This window comes from Dipteris shenzhenensis, chromosome 5 (assembly GCF_047967505.1).
Source record: "Dipteris shenzhenensis isolate YYH24624 ecotype China chromosome 5, Dip_SZ_1.0, whole genome shotgun sequence".
NCBI lineage: Eukaryota > Viridiplantae > Streptophyta > Polypodiopsida > Gleicheniales > Dipteridaceae > Dipteris > Dipteris shenzhenensis.
This window is the reverse complement of record NC_141600.1, coordinates 9,056,499-9,072,455: the sequence shown is the minus strand read 5'-3', so window position 1 is coordinate 9,072,455 and position 15,957 is coordinate 9,056,499. Positions and strand designations below refer to the sequence as shown.

The 15,957-nt window shown below is 50.4% G+C and overlaps 1 protein-coding gene across 1 annotated transcript in view; it reads right to left on the bottom strand.

The window, feature by feature from the left end:
- The window catches only part of LOC147901585 (uncharacterized), a 292,960-nt gene that overhangs the window by 81,546 nt on the left and 195,457 nt on the right, over window positions 1-15,957 (bottom strand). The window contains exons 11-13 of the mRNA XM_087375176.1: window positions 6,413-6,536; window positions 4,093-4,469; window positions 3,643-3,780 (exon numbers count right to left, since the gene is read on the bottom strand). Coding sequence (XP_087231302.1) covers window positions 3,643-3,780; window positions 4,093-4,469; window positions 6,413-6,536 — 639 coding nt within the window. The remainder of the gene's footprint in view (window positions 1-3,642; window positions 3,781-4,092; window positions 4,470-6,412; window positions 6,537-15,957) is intronic.

Here is a 15,957-nt window from a genome sequence, read left to right as displayed (position 1 = left end):
ATGAATGGGCATCTAAGGTCTCCTGTTTAACCATGAAAATTGGAGAGAATGTGACGGAGTGTGCAAAAATTCATCCACCCAAACATCTCTGCCAATTGAACTGAAATAAGAAGGCATCCCAAGCTGCTCTCTCCAAGGAATGGACACCTAGTTCTCTACCCCCTTTCTTATCAGAAGGAACTCCACCATGTTGAAGTCACCCCCTATGACCCAAGAATCTGCAATGGGGATCCAAGAAAGAAGTTCCTTCCATAGGACATGGTCCCCTCGGTTAGGGGCATAAAGGTTGAGAAAACCAACCTTGTGTACCGAAGTCAACACATCGGATGTATATGAATAAGTACAAGAACAGGGAAAGAGGGTGGCTAATGCACGACTCATACACACAGGGGGCTACGAGGCTGGTTTGAAGGAAGTCAAAAGAAAAAGCTGGAAAATATCATGGAAAGAATCCCACAAATAGAGTGGGAAGCTGAAGATGTAATAGCTGTCTTACAGGAGGGGACACAAACCAAAGTGTGCTTCTAGAAGAAGATGAAAATAAGCAAGATTCTCAAGGAAGCGAATAAGTTGAAAGGTACTAAAATATCCATAGCGGAGGAGCTCACTCCAACTCAGCTCAAACTGAAGACCACTGAATTGACTAAAGTGAAGGATGCTTGAAAGGAAGGAAAATGGGCTGTTTACAGAGATGGAAAAGCACTAATCAGAGATTTCGAATCCAAACCTAAAGACTCTCAGTCTTAAACTAATGTAATGCAGGCCGATCATCTTTTGTAGTAGACTCTGTAGTTAACCTATAATAACTTTTGTGAGTGCTATACACACTCCCAAAAGACTCTCAATCTATAATTGGTGTTTTGTGTTTACCTTTTTGTGTGTGTTTTGTCCCATAGGCCTGTGAGGCCTCCTGAGGACGTTAATCTCTCTCTCTCTCTCTCTCTCTCTCTCTCTCTCTCTCTCTATAGAGATTTGTTTGCAATACAGTGCTTGAGACTGAAGCTCTATGCTACTCTGAATGGCATCGGCCGTCTACTCGGCCTAATCATCTTGTGAGAGGGCATCTTCCTCCAGCCATAGCTATGCCAGTGGAGGGGGCTACGGTGCGGGAACCTATGACTGTGGATGACTCCTGGGGGGGTAGATGCAAGAGGATGATGAGGCCTAGAAGGAGACCAAGAAACAAGTGATAACATCCAAATGTAAGTAGATGGGAGAAAGGGGAGTGGCGTGTGAGGAAGATGAAGATGCCTCCTCTGAAGATGGAGGGGGAGAAAGCGAGGGATTAGGCTCGAAAGGGGGGGGGTGCTAAAGCTAGCCTATAGTTGTTTGAATCTGTAGTGGGGGATCCTGAGCTGTATTTTGCGACACCACTTGTAAGGGAAGATTAAAGAACAACTCCCTCTAGAGAGAGGCTAGTGCGGGATAGACCTCATTCAACTATGAGGTCTTTTTTGAGGCCTCATTCTCACTTGTTGCTTGTGGCCGGTGTCTCGTTTGTAATTTTTTGCCACACTTGTTGCTTTATTTTCCTTCCACTCTAGTCTAAAGCCCCTCTAACCGGGTTGTAACCCAAGGGTTTTGCAACTAGGAGGCAGTGGCACTATCTCTCCTCTCATCCTACTGGCAATCCACAAGGACCTAGGAATTAGGACATGGGTGACCCATGGCTAGGTGGCCCATCTATCTGCGACATAGGCACTATCTTGGTAGGCCCTAGTCATAGGTTCCTCCATTCGGGGTCTCTAGTAGTACCTCCTTGGGGACGTGTCCGGGTTGTCCACAATTGACTGGACCTTTGGGACTCCATAGTCTAAGAGTATTGAGGCTGTTGTAGTCGGTGTCTCTAGAAAAATGCTAAAACAAGCCCCAAAAGAGGACAAAATAGCCTTGTACTCCTTCGGGAGGCTTGGAAAGTGGAGTGTAATGGGATACCTCAATCATCTCCATGTCATTCACTGCAAAACCGTGGTACTAAGGTATGAAGGAAACCAAATGGGGACCGAGGTAAATTTGGCTTTGTTCCACCAACCAATGCTTAAGTGGTGCCCGTAGAGTAGAAAAGCATCCCTCCAATAGATGGTGATATCTTGGATGTGGTCACCTCCTGGGCTAAGATTGCTTGGACCCAATCTCAAAGCTATGATCATGTGGGGCTAAGGCCACAACAATGTGTCCCATCACTACTCTATCCTGAAGGGATTGTATAGCTTCTTGTGTTTGTCCTCCAGGGAAAGGCTGAGGATGGCTGAGGGTGTTGAGGGCACAGCCATGTGAGCCCCTCTAAGAAGGGTCATCTTCTAGATCTCTAGCCCCTTTGTCAAACCAAAAACACCACCTGCTAGTATTGGGAAGAAAGGAGAAGGAAGAAAGAAAGGGGAAAGACCAGAGGAAGAGGGGAGATAAGAACAAAAAAGGGTTCAAAGAGAGGACAAATGCACAAGGGACTTGAAAAGACAGCCCTTAGGGCTACTAGGAGGAGAGAAGCCTATTGGGGCCTACTCACAGGCCACGAAGGGAAAAAGGCCAGCCCTAGAGCTGGTAAAACAAAGCAAGGGGGGCAGGAGTGGCTGGCAGAACAAGGAGTGAGGACGGCAGAAGCACCGAAATGGCTCTTTTGGCTAGCATCGGGGCAGTACTGGCCCTAGGAAATATAGAGTAAGGAAAAGTCCTGTACCAGACATTGCTGAATCCTAAAGCAGGCTGGAAAGCCTGCAAGGGAAGGCAAACAAAGGCTGGGTTGGCAAAAAGACCAGCCCAGAAACAGGCTGTTTGATGGCCAAAAATAGGTTGCAAACAGGCTTGTCGAGTGCTGGAACAGGGAAAGAAAGGAGGAAAGTAGGTGGGCAAGAAGAGAAGACGTGGAAGAGAGAGCTTCTAGAATCTTCTCTCAGAGTCAATCAGAAAACTTCAAGACCTTGCCAGTAAAGGGAAAGGAAGGCGAAAAAAGAAAGAGGATAGAGGGAAGAGGAAGGCCTGGGTCTTGAGATGTAGGAGAAGGCCAAATGAATAGGAGAAGAGACGGAAGGGGAACCTAGGGGAAATGATTGCCACCCACAGGATGACCTTTGCTGCTGTGAGCAGCCAGGCAGCCAGACGGGCTGTGTTGGGTACAAGATGGTGTCGGTAGCAAGATAGGGATAGGACAACTCAGTGGGCCAGATACTCAAAGGACTCGAACAACTTTATGGGGGTTTTAAGGCTGTCATATCACAAAGTATGCCATGAGGTGCAGGTATTGAATATCATCTTTTGAAAAAATCTGGCTGTTTCATTCTCTGCTAAGCTCTCAGAAATCAAGTGACATTGATTTCTGTCTTTAAAGCAACCAAAAGCATGTTGTCAGACATCACATAAGTCAAGAAAGCACTGAGCTATCATAAATGAGATCAGATAACATGCAGGAGTAAGCCCTTTTAAATAGATCATGCATTGGCTCTAACAGAAAGACCAGATTCGTGCTAATCATCATGGTGGTAATGCATGGGAGAGATTTTGTTTGGAAAACCTCTACAACAAGAGAATTCATTACATACATTAGAAACCATGAGATTAAGTGAATTTCTTCACAGTAAAATACATATACATATTTCAAAGGTACTTCCACAAAGTTTGTTCGTTCAAAAAAAATTGTGTAGACACCTTCAAAGAATCAATTTTGTTTCTCTCAATTGAAAGCTGGGTCAGTCCATTAAATCCACCTAGCTGGAGACATGAATTCAGCTGATTTCTGCCAAGCTCCAATTTCCAAAGTGAATTCATCTGCTTTGATACCTTTACCTGAGAGAGAAATTAAAATCAATCAGAAAGGAAGAAAAACTGTAGCTAGACACACAAAATATATACCGATACTTTCTTCAAAGCAGATAACATTCAGTTTGGCAAAATAATTTTTCAATGCCATTTGTAAGATTGGATTTTTCCATGCCATTTGTGAGATGGGATTTGCAAACTAATCTCCAGCAGTCAGATGACTGAAAAAAGACAGTTGAAGCCACTTGAGAGCATCATCATTTTCCTTCATATGTTATTGCAAGAATGTTTTAAGCCTAAGTTGTCAGAATTATCACAGCAAGAGGACATCTGAATCACCTCATTTATACGATTATCTTCTAGGAATAACTCTTCCAAAAGCGTGCAGCTTTCAAGCCCTTCAAGAGTGGAGATTTCATTTCCTGAAAGAAAAAGTCTGCGAAGACTTGGGAGATTATCAAAGTAGCACATGTTCCTTACATCCTGATGCTCAAGATGCAGTTCTTCAACTTCAACATATAGGTTTCCACATTCTTGCAGGCTCTCTAGGGAAGGATTTCGAAGCTGCTTTATTTTTGATACTGAATACCTTGTCGAATCTTTAATGTGCAAGCTACATCCAGAATCGAAGATGCTGCCTGCATGACATTTGTTGTCTCGTCCTAGTGTTGCTTTAATTTTAAGTGGTCTTTCCTTAACAGAAGATGGAGCAGTTGCTGGAAAACTACCATTCCCTGAAATAGATACTAGAAGCTTGAGAAAAATGGCGGATAAAGACACTTTCTAAGATTTGTGCAATAAAGTTTGGCTTTAGCATCATTTATTACACTTGCAAATCAAGAGGGATTGTGAAGAGAACTGTGTGAACGAGTGGAGAAACAAAGAAAAAAGAAAAATCCTGGAAAGAGAATGAAGAAAAGTGAAGACTGGGTGAGGCAATATCTCTTCATGTTTCCTACATCAAGGAATAGCTGTATTTGTGGGGTTAGTGTGTGAGCTCTTGGTGGTCTGTGAGGGGCTGTTCCAGAAAAACCATGACTACTTCTCACGTATTTGTTACAAGGATCCGGGTGATTGGTTTTCACCATCTAGAGCATGGCACTCAGAGAGGATACAGAGGTGCCCTTATTCTCATAGAATATGCGTAACCACCGGCATTTGCAGCTAGATGCAGTCGCCAGACCCTTTCGAGAGAGCAGCATTGGGTAGAATAATAGGTGCCCAAGGAGGTCATCACAGTATTCCGATCCCACCTATGGACTAGCCTTCTTTCACAAAAGATTACGTTTTTTTTTTGGGACAGTGGAACAAGACGATTTGGTAGGGGGCCCACTGGATTGTGGCGAAGATGATGAAGAAGAAGAGTTGACAGAGGGGGATCATGCCTATTTAATCGAGATGATGTCGCCAGTGTACAGGATTGTTGGACAGAGGATCTTCTGAGTCAAGGTACAGGTCTCAATCCCTCCATCCCCTCAGCGACCTGTTCCCTCACCAAGGATGGTGTTTGGGAAATGGTGTCTACCATTATTGCTTGGAAGACCAAAAAAAACACACAAAAGGACCAACACACCCCCCAAAAAAAAAACACAAAAAGGCCAACAAACAGGTTGAATAGGATAAGCTCTTGGAAGTATTGAAGGGCAAGCTACAAGTACGACATGGACAACGTTCAGGCTAAAAAGGTTATTTTGTCGGTGGAGCAGTCTAATCTACTGATGAAACAGCCTCGACTTACAGAAAGCGAGAGCTAGATCTGAAAAGGATAAAGATGCTTTAAATGGGCAGCTACTCAACATGTCTGAACCCATGATTGGGACCTCCTTCGGCAACAAGAGGGACGTCACGGAGCTAATGTTGGAAATGCAAACTGTTTCATCTATGTCAACTAAATTGGAGGCCAAAAGTGCAAAATATGAGGATGCAACCCAAAATTATAAGGCTAGTGTGAAGAGCTTGAGAAATCCATGGAAACCATGGATCCAATAGAATGCTTATCATACAGATATCTGTCACAGGGTAGAAGAAGGAGGGCTGTATCCAACTCCTCCAAGGTCAATGGTAGCATGTGTGAAGTAAGTGCCTTGGCATTGATCCAGAAGAGTGTGTTTACCCCAAAAGCTATCTTAAGCACTTATTTGCTCTCTTGTCTACATCCAGTGCTGTTCCCTAGCTTGTATTTCTTGTCAGGTTTTGTGGCACTGTAATTATTAGGGATTCTGCTGCCCCTTCTTGTCTAGAGAGATCAAAGTTTTGGACACTACTGGTCCAAGGCCTCCTGTAATACTTCAAGAAGCATTAAGACCATCTCACACGCCTATATTGTCACACTTTCTGAGAAAAGGAAAAAGGTGAAACATGGAAAGCTAAAACTATACAACTGACTCGTTGAAGACAACAAAGAGATAAAAAGATAACAAAGAAAAAGTAGAACTCCGACACATAGGATAAACATTTCTTACAAGTAACAAGAGTAATATTTGAATGAAAAAAGGTTATAAGTACCTGTCCTTGATTGTTAACATCTCTCAAAACTGTCTTAGTCTCTATGGCTAATTGAAGCTTCCACACACATACAATCATTTTCATCACACAAAGCAAGGAAAATTAGGTAGATGTATCTGGTAAGAGTTTTTTGAAATACCTCAATCAGTATTACCTGCACAAAGTGGAATGCAATCCAGCTCAGTCAAAAAATGAAGATATCTTAGAATTGTGTCTCTATAATCATCATCATCCTCGATTGAATTACCCCGAAGGTTCAGCTGTGTAAGTTGTGGGACCTGATTAAGTACCTTGAAAGTTATATAATTGTAAAAAATCTAGATAAGTCTTTAAAGCATATGAGATTTTACTTCACACTTTTTCTCTAATGTTTCAAGAAAGCAGTGATGTAAATAAAAACTACTATTTTCATTGATAGGACTTGACATTTGGAAGGAGCAAACAACCCTGCTGACTTCTACCTGAAGATGCAAGACTAGGACATGGAAATAATGCGAGAAAGAAATATACAACTAAGCAAAGTACTTACATGATCAAGAAAGGCATGAGGCTTGATGAAAATGACAATGAAAGTACAATGCCTTTATAGGATAGGCACACACACTCTAAGTGTCAAATGTATATGGGATAAGTCCCATGGTGACACAGGGCACTCTAGGATATAAATTAGTATAGTACTACTCTAGAACACACTAAAAGTCACTCAAATTGACTCCATTTCCTAACACCAACCCATGGCGGAAAGGTGAGGGACTACTGGAATGGAATCAAGAACAGAACATGACAATGATGGTCATCAAAACTGTGCATGCCGGTCTAGAACTAGACATGGCTCCCACACAATCTTAGAGGCAAGTGAACATGGCTCAGAGGCTAGTGAGCATAACATAGAGATCTCATCTAGCATGGCTCAGAGGCTCATCATGCATGGATGCATGATCAACTCAGAGGTCTAGGAGACCAATGCACCAACAAATAGACCTATCAAAGCCAAAACACATGGGTCCCACAGTACATCCCCACCTGGCTCCAAAGAATAATAAGGAACATGGAGCCACACACCAAAAATATAAAAGAAATACATCATTTTAGGAGGAATATCCAAGGCAGAGGACCTTTATTGACTCAACACACATGATTTATTGCATTCATTTTTGGGAAACACCCCGAGGGCAGAGTACCCAAATATATTATGCTTTAGAAAGCAAAATCATGATGTTCATCATCCTCTAGATACAGGAGAAAAACTGTAAGAGCATGATCCTATGTCGGCGGATCATCTTCCTCTGCATCATTACTAGTGGTGGATGCCACCCAACTGGCATGATCCTTCGATTGTTGTTGAGCAAGCTTCTGGTAACAGAATGTCTTTCCTCGTGCTGGTGGAGTCGATGGCCTAGGTCTCCATTTGCTGGTGGAGGCAAGTGCCGGTGTAGTATCCGCTGAATAGAATGAAGATTCTTTGTTGCGGCGATCCTTTTCAAGCAAAAGAGACACCATATCTTCGAATGTAGTCGATGCAATGCGAAGTACTTCAAGGGCATTCTTAAAGCGAGAAATCCCTTCCATACTTGTCATCAAGACAACCATTTTGTCCTCGTCATCTGGGCAACACTTCAAATTGGAGAGTTGTAACTAAAGATTGAATTTTTGCTATATGCGCAAAGTATCAGACTCTTCCATTTTCAGCTTATAAAATTGCATTTTCAGAAATACCTTGGAGTTGGTGATCTTGTTACCAAATATATTCTCAAGGCGTGCCCAAATCTCCTTTGCCTTGGACTTGAAGTTGATGTGATGAATCAATGAATCATCTAGGCAAAGCCCGATGATTGCGATGGCCCTCGAATTGTGTTGCTTCCAAATTTTTCGTGTTTGAAGCTCCGTTGATGTCTTAAGTGCTTCATCATCTTTGATGGCATCCCAAACATTCTCCTTCATGAGAAGGAGTTGCACTTTTGTTTGCCGTGTGGGAAATTCGTCCCCCTTGAATTTGTCCACAAGGAGAGAGTTGGTGGAAAGCGAACCCATAAAGCTGGTAGCTAGGAGAGAGAAGATTGATGGATAGAATGAAGGGCACAAGCGAGCTAAGGGAGAAATGGCAGGCTGAGGAAGAAATGGGAGAAATGGCGAGCAAAAGGGAAAAAAAATGACGAGCACAATGGAGATGTAGGAGAGGAAGAAATGGTGGGCAGAATATGGGCACCAACTTGCGGGCAGCAGCTCCAAGAGAATGTCACGCAGAAGGAGCAAATGGCAGGCTGGAGCAGAGGTCAACGATGAAGAGGATGGAAAACTCCACGTTGAGCTAGCTGCATCATGCTTGGGCTGTCAAATCATTGAGCTCCAGAACAAAATTCGCGCGCAGAAACAAATTTCGTCACTTATTGCAAGGGTTGTAACTTTTCACACAAAACTCAGATTGCAATGATGTAAAAACGAAATTTGTATACTCAAGATCCTCTACAACTTTGCTGAAGACACAAGCCGTGATTCTGCTTCTAGATCCGAATAGAAGCATCACATCGTTCGCAGGTCACAGAAAGATGTAGCTGAAGGAAGGAGAAGAGAGGTGGCAGATCATGGCGTGGAGAAGAGAGCTCTAAATGGAATTGGAGAAGCCATTCCTCCAAGGGGAATGAGGGAGAGAGGCTTCAATGTCCTCAATCTCTTACCTCAACCTCTTGGAAGATAGTCTTTTTTTTTTCCGAAAAAACAGTGCTAATTATATTACTTTGAGAACAAGATACAAGGGGTCAGCTTATAGCTGACGGGCTGCGTTCACAAATCGGACACAGCCCTAACAAGTAGCAAAATAGAAAACCATCCTCTCACGGAGGGAGAAAACGAGTATGAGCGAACAGCCATCGGGGTGGTGAGTAGTGCCACCGAAGGCCCTGCGTAGTCTGCTCGAAGAAGAGGCCCTGTGTGTCCCAAGTCCGGAGGAAGCGTCTCCGCTTCTCCTGACCGGCCCGGGAGTCTCCCTGAATCTGGTCCCACTGGCCTCTGAGGGTATGAATAATCTCACTCCAAATCTCCGCCATGATCTGGGCAGTCGATAAGGAGGTGCCACCGAGGATCTGCGCGCAGCGCGAGGTCCAGATGTGCCACCCTGTAATGCTGCTAATAATCTCCCAGACTGGCTGCCTCTCCCGAACTCCTGTATCAGCCTCTGCTAGGTGCTGTGGGATACCCTCGAGCGGTCCCCACGTCCCCTGTGTGATAAGGAAAGTGGGGTCCTGCTGACATGCCTCAAAAAGGTGATGAAGACCAGGTGCAGTGCTGCACCAACAGAACGCGCCCCAAGTGATCAATCCTAGCTCTGGTGCTGCGCGAGTAAGAATCCCAAAAGTCCACCTCCACACTTCCTGGGCGCGAGTGCAGCTCCACAGGCAGTGCTTTGGTGTCTCCTCATCCGCATGGCAAATCTGGCAGCATCCGTCCTGGCCTATCTGCCTCAACCAGCTCCCCACTGGAAGACCTTTGTGGGCGAGAAGCCACAGGAAGTATGAGATCTTCCGTGGCCGCCAACTCTCCCACAAGGCCTTCCAGAATGCCTGTAAAAAGAACCTGGAGAGACCCTGTGCGTACCAGCTGGGTCGCTGGGTGGGGGGGCGGCTCTGCATCCTCCCGAGAACTCGCCTGCCCAAAGTCGTACTGTAGGCGAAGAAAGAGGTCGGCCCCTGACCTGTCACAATCTCTGGCCACCACCACTCTCCTGGGTCCCAATCAAGCTCTGCCAATGCCCGCCCCTCCCAAAGCCAAAGACGCCAGAGCTGCACCTGGTCCTGCTCGATGCTAGGGTCGGTACGCCAGACCTTCCCCAAGAGGCCTACGATCCGAACCCTCTGCCACGGGAGTAGGGGGTCGATGAGCGCACCCTCTGTCCTGAGTCGTCCCTCCCCAGAAACCGCGAAGAAGGAAATAGAAGAGTCATCCAAACGTCCTGCGATCACCAGTGGAATGCCACGGGGGTGAACTGTCCCAGCCATCGGGTGTCACCAGGCATGATGATCTGGGACTCAGGTGGGGCCAACCAAGCCGCTGGGATCGCCCCGTCGATCTCCGTGCGTCTCGCCTGGGCTCCACGTGCACCTCCAGCTGCGTCTGCAAGATCTGCCATCTCTAGATGTCTGTACGTATCCCTCCAAACACGGAGGGATCGGGCTGGCCCCCTCATCCAACCGTCCCACCTGATATGTGATCTCTCCCCCAACTGAAGGCCCTCGGCATCTCTGACCTGACTGTTCCAGATAAGCGACTGGCGATCGATCTCCTCCTGACAGCTGGGAGGGGACTGAATGAGACTGAGACGGAGCCGCCTCCAAACCATGAGGAGGCTACGAACGAGAGGGGAGCGGGGCTGAGTGAGCGGGGCGGAGGTGAAGATCCACCTGAAGGACGGTAGCCAATCTCCACCTCGACGCGGGACACAGGAGCCGACTCCCTGCTGAAGTAGCGTCTTCCACGTCTGCCCCCCTGGGGTCAAACCGCGAATGACAAGCTTGCCTAACAAGGCCTGACTCTGAAGCTCTGGATCAATGACCCCCAGGCCACCCTCAGCCTGTGGAAGAATGACTGTCTGCCACGCAACCCTGGCTCTGATATCTCTATGACCATCCTCCCCAGACCAAAGGAAGTTCCGAACCAACCTCCTGAGCTGTGCCGCGCTGGATCTCGAGAAGCACCAGCAGGAAGCCACATACCAAGCCGTGGCTAGGAGGACCTGGTTGACTACCAAGGCACGACCTGCAAGAGAGAGCTTAGCAGTGCTCCAGAAAGCCAGCTTCCGTCGGATGGAATCTAACACCGGGAGAAACTGCTGAGCTGGTGTGATGTCTAGGCCAACCTGGAAGCCAAGGTATCTAGCTGTCTGTCCACGTGGAATCCATCTGAAGCCCAGAAATCGCCCCCACTGAGAGCACGCCCCAGGGTCTGTGAGAAAAACAACGGATTTGTTCCAATTGATTTTCGCCCCAGCGGCCGAACAAAAAACCTCCAGGGCCATCCGCACCCTCTCTAGCATCCGCTCGTCGTCCTGGACATAAAGGGCTGTATCATCTGCGTACTCCGAGTCCAAGAGCTCCGTGTCCTCCCGGAGTGGAAGGCGAATACCCCTGAGCCCTGTGGACCTCGCCCGAAGGTAGTAAGTCATGGCCTCAGCGAAGAAGAGAAACAAGTAAGGAGCCAGGGGGCAGCCCTGACGTACTGATCTCTCCAAGCTAAAGCGCTCGCCCAACCTGCCTCCAATGATAACTCTGCTAGACGCTGTCCTGTACAAAGCTGAGATACCCTGAATCCAACCTGCCGGGAAACCTAGCCGCTCCAGAGTCCCCTCCAAAAAGGACCAATCCACGCGATCATAGGCCTTCTCGAAATCGAGAAGTAGAATGGCAAGGTGTGATCCGCTGTGCTGAGCCCACTCCGCCGCCTCTGAAAAGGTGAAGACGTTATCCAGGATACTGCGATCCTGGACAAAGCCTGTCTGAGTGTCATGGACGAGGTCTGGGAGTAGAGGCCGAACTCTGGCACTGATCATCTTGGCGAGGATTTTGTAGGCAGAGGTAAGGAGAGTGATCGGACGCCACTGGCGAATCTCCTGTCTATCTCCTCCCTTCGGGATGAGGCAAATCAGTCCCGAGGAGAGGCTCTCTGGCATCCGACCGCTGCTGAAAATCCCCTGCAGAGCTGCAAGGAGGGGCTGATGGATCTGGTCCCAGAAGGAGGTAAAGAAAGCTCGGGATAGCCCATCCTCACCTGGGCACTTCTGTCCGTCAATAGCCATCAAGGCCTCCAACATCTCATCCGAGGTGAACGGCGCCATCAACGTCGCCTGCATGCTAGGCTGGACCAGGGATGGAATGTGCCTCCACACCTCCTCACGGGCACGACTGGCACGAGGGGCAAGCGGCTCCTGCTGGAAGAGGGTCCTGTAAAAGTCAGTGGCCAACCCCAGGACCTCCCCCGGATCCGTAACGATGTGACCATCCGCTGTCCTGAGACTCCGAAGCTGATCACCTGCAGCTCTCTGGCCATGCGTCCTGAAGAACTCCCTGCACATCCGGTCACCCTTTCGGGCCCAAAAGGAGCGAGAGGCGTGAAAGGAAAACTCGGAACGACGCTGGAATATCTCCTCCAGGAGGGCTCTGGCTCGAAGGGCCTGGATCCGTAGCTCCTCCGAACCCGGGGAAGCCTGCTGGAGTCGCTGAATGGAGGCGAGGTCCCTCCGAAGAGCTCTCTCTCTGCCCCACCAATCCTGTCGAACCTGTAAAGCTGCGAGCTGGCAGATCTGGCTAGACTCCTGCAGAGCCTGTGCGACTGAGTCTACCAGATCCACACCCTCCCCCCAATCTCTGTCCCAAAGACTGCATATGCTGCTGCGCACGTCCACCCTCGAGAAGATGGAGTCGGGAATCCTGCATGATCGGGAGGGGAGGGTCTGGGCTGCCGAATCTAAGGAGAGGAGCACAGGCGCATGATCGGAGAGTGTCGTCCCTGGAACTATACCCGCCTGGCCGCCTCTGCTGATGGCCCAATCACTGACATAAAATCTATCAAGCCTCTCCAGGAGTCTGCCTCCTTCCCTGCGGAAGCCCCAAGAGAAGTCCAGGCTCCCGTGCCAACGCCGGAAGGACGGGTCTCTCCAACTGTCCCTCCCTCCCGTCTCGAAGATGAAAGAGTCCCAAGCTGACTGCTCTGCCTGGGCCATACCTGTGAACTCCGGACCTCTGCCCTGCTGGTCCTCCAAGGTCTCCAGGTTGTTGAAGTCTCCTCCAACAATCCAGGAATCCATGTCTGGAAGAAGCCCTGTAAGTGTCCTCCAGAAGGTGGCTCTGCAACGGAGGTCTGTGGGGGCATAAATGTTGAGGATGCCTATTTTGGACCCCTCCAAGTCCAGGCCTACCCAAAGGGCTCGGCCAGGAATCAACGTGCCGTGACCGAAAACTCCCTGGGCTAACTGCTCGCACACGGAAGTACAAACACCCCCACTCCTCCCCTGAGCGCCGATCGAGGGCTCCCAATAAGTGTAGGACCGTCCAGGGAGAACCTTCCCGCAGCTACGGGAATGAGCCGCAGAAAGCTTGTGCTCCTGGAGCAAAAGTACATCCAAACGACCAATCACTGCAGGCTGAAGTTCCTGCCGCAGCATGAGCTTCCTGGGACCACGGGTGCCAGAAGAGTGAAACCCGTTCACATTCCAGGATACGAGGTGTAAGCTCATGGAGAGGGATGGGGGGCTGCGAACAGCTGTCTGCTCGCGGTCGAAGTCGAAGAGGAACCAGACATATCGGAATGGAGGCGCTGCCGCTTATGAGAAGGTTTGGAGGGGGAGACGGGGTCGTCCTGCCCGTTCTTCAACACCTTCAGCAAAGGCGAGAGGCCTTTGGTGCCATGAGCAAAAGCTTTCTCGATCCAGCTCGAGATCTCTGAAGAGGTCATCCCATAGAAGGTTCGGAGTTTCTGCTGGGACCAAGCTCTGACATCCTGGGGGAGAGGCCATGACAGGGGAGGTCGGAGGATCACGATCAGTCGGAAGCATTTGGCGGCGCAACGCCACCGCAAGCGCACATCGCCCTCGGACCACTGAGTCTCGAGGAGCTGCCCACCGGACGGGCCTATCCAGGAGCACACCTGGGCGTGTGTCTGCTCTCTGAGAGCCTCCCAAACCGAGTCGTCTGTCCAGGTCTCGGTGCCATCGCTGAGGAACGTGAATGCGAAGCTAGGGCCATCCCTGGGAGCCAAGGCACCAATCCTCCCATCCGCCCCTTTGCGGAGCAGGAAAATACTGATGTCGAGACAAGCCGGGAAGGTCCCAAGGTCGGCCACATCCAGGTAGTCCCAGGGGCCAGATCTGTAAAAGTCTCGAGGAAGCTCTCTCTCCTGGAGCTGAGACCCAACTGAGTCTGCCACTGAGGGGCTAGCGGGAAGGGAAACCTGCTCCACTGGTGGTGTAGACTCCGGGTGTCCTGCCAACGAGGGGGGAGGGGGAGGAGGCTGAGGGACAGGCAGCTCTGACTCCACGGAGGCGACTGGCGGAGAGGGTGGAGGAGGTGGAGCAGGGGCTGCACTCGGCTGGGAAGCCGGTGGTGCAGCTAACTCTGCGGGAGAGGCGAGGGGGACCAGGGGGGGGGGGGATGGGGGTGCAACTGGAACTGGGGCTGAGAGGGAGGAAGAGAAGACTGAGGAAGAGGAGGCGGGGACTGAAGCTGCGGGTCAGGCGACCGGGGGGGGGGGGGAGACTGGGGAGGGGGCTGGGGCGGGGAGGACAGGGGCGGGGGAACGGGAGAGAGGGGGAACTGAGGCTGTGGAGGGCGGGCTGCCGTCGAGGAAGAAGCTCTCCCAGACCCCTGGGGCGGCTGCCTGACAGGTCTCTGGGGTGCTGCTGTAGGAAGGGTAACCTCTGCCTCCTTGCCTTTATCCGAAGTCTTCTTGTTCTTTCCCCTTTTCCTTTTAACCTCGGTCCAACCGCCCACTACCTCTGGGCCAGACTCCTGCTGTCTCGGCTTCTCCTGGCGTGGCTGTCCAGGGGGTGGGGGTGGAGGCGGAGGGGTCGGGGGCGGGGGCGGGGGGGGTCGAGACGAGCTGGCGAAACGTGGACAAGCAGCCGCCAAGTGCCCAAAGCCGTGGCACCGCAGGCACTGACCTGGCTGTCCGGTGACTATCATGCTCTGGGTGATGCTGCCGGCACCTGTCACAATCTCGATCACAGCAGGGAGAGTCGCAGGATCCGCCACAGCCACTCGGACTCGGGGGGCTCCTGCTGTGGTCACCGCGTCGGCAAAGGTGTCGTGCATAACCCAGCCAAAATGGGAGCCCAAGTCCCTGACAATCGGGCGCAACTCTGCAGCAAGCCCTGGAAAAACAAGTGTCACTGGGTGTCGAGGTATGCGGAACCGAGCATCGAACTCCGCTGCGCTGAATCCACGGTACCACGGGACTATCATGATAATCTTCCCATCCACCGAGGTGGGGGAACTGGCAATCAGGTTGCTCGCAGCTTTCTCAGTGGAGAGTTTGAGCCAGAAGATGCCCCTTCCCATAAGGGCCACCTCCTCAATATGCCCATCCTCTAGCAGGAGAGTGGACTGGAGCCAGTCCCTGATGGCTACCCTGGAGGGGGAGTGACCAATGACTCTACCGTAAACAGAGGTACGCGCAAAGTCAATGGCAACCTCCTGAACACGAGATGATTGTCGCTCTGTCAGGATAACGCGGTAGGCATCTGGAGAGGGAGAGTCCGACTGGGCCTCCGGATCCGGGCGAGGGGCCGCCATACCGCCAAGACTAACTGCAAGCTTCCGATGAGGAGTATGAACAGGCTGCCACCCCAAAAAAGGGGGGACGAAGCGGGAGGTGGAGCCTGGGGGTGAGGCGGGTGAGGCGAGGTGAGGTGAGGGGGCGGGGGGGTCGGAACGGAGGGCGGGGTGAAGGGAGCAGGGTGCGGGGAAAAAACGGGGGGGCGCGGAGGCGGGGGGCGGGGAGAGCGGAATGGAGGCGGGGGGGCGGGTGAAGTGAGAGGGGTCGGCTGGTGGGTGAGAGCGGGGGAGGGAGGGGGTGAGGCGAAGCGAGGGGGGGGGTGGGGTGAAGCGAGGTGGGGCGGAGGGGGCGGAGTGGATGAGAGCGGAGGGGGGGTGAGAGAGCGGCTGAGACGAGGGGAAGGGGGGAGTGGAGGCGTGAGGAGGAAGCGGCGAGGGTGAG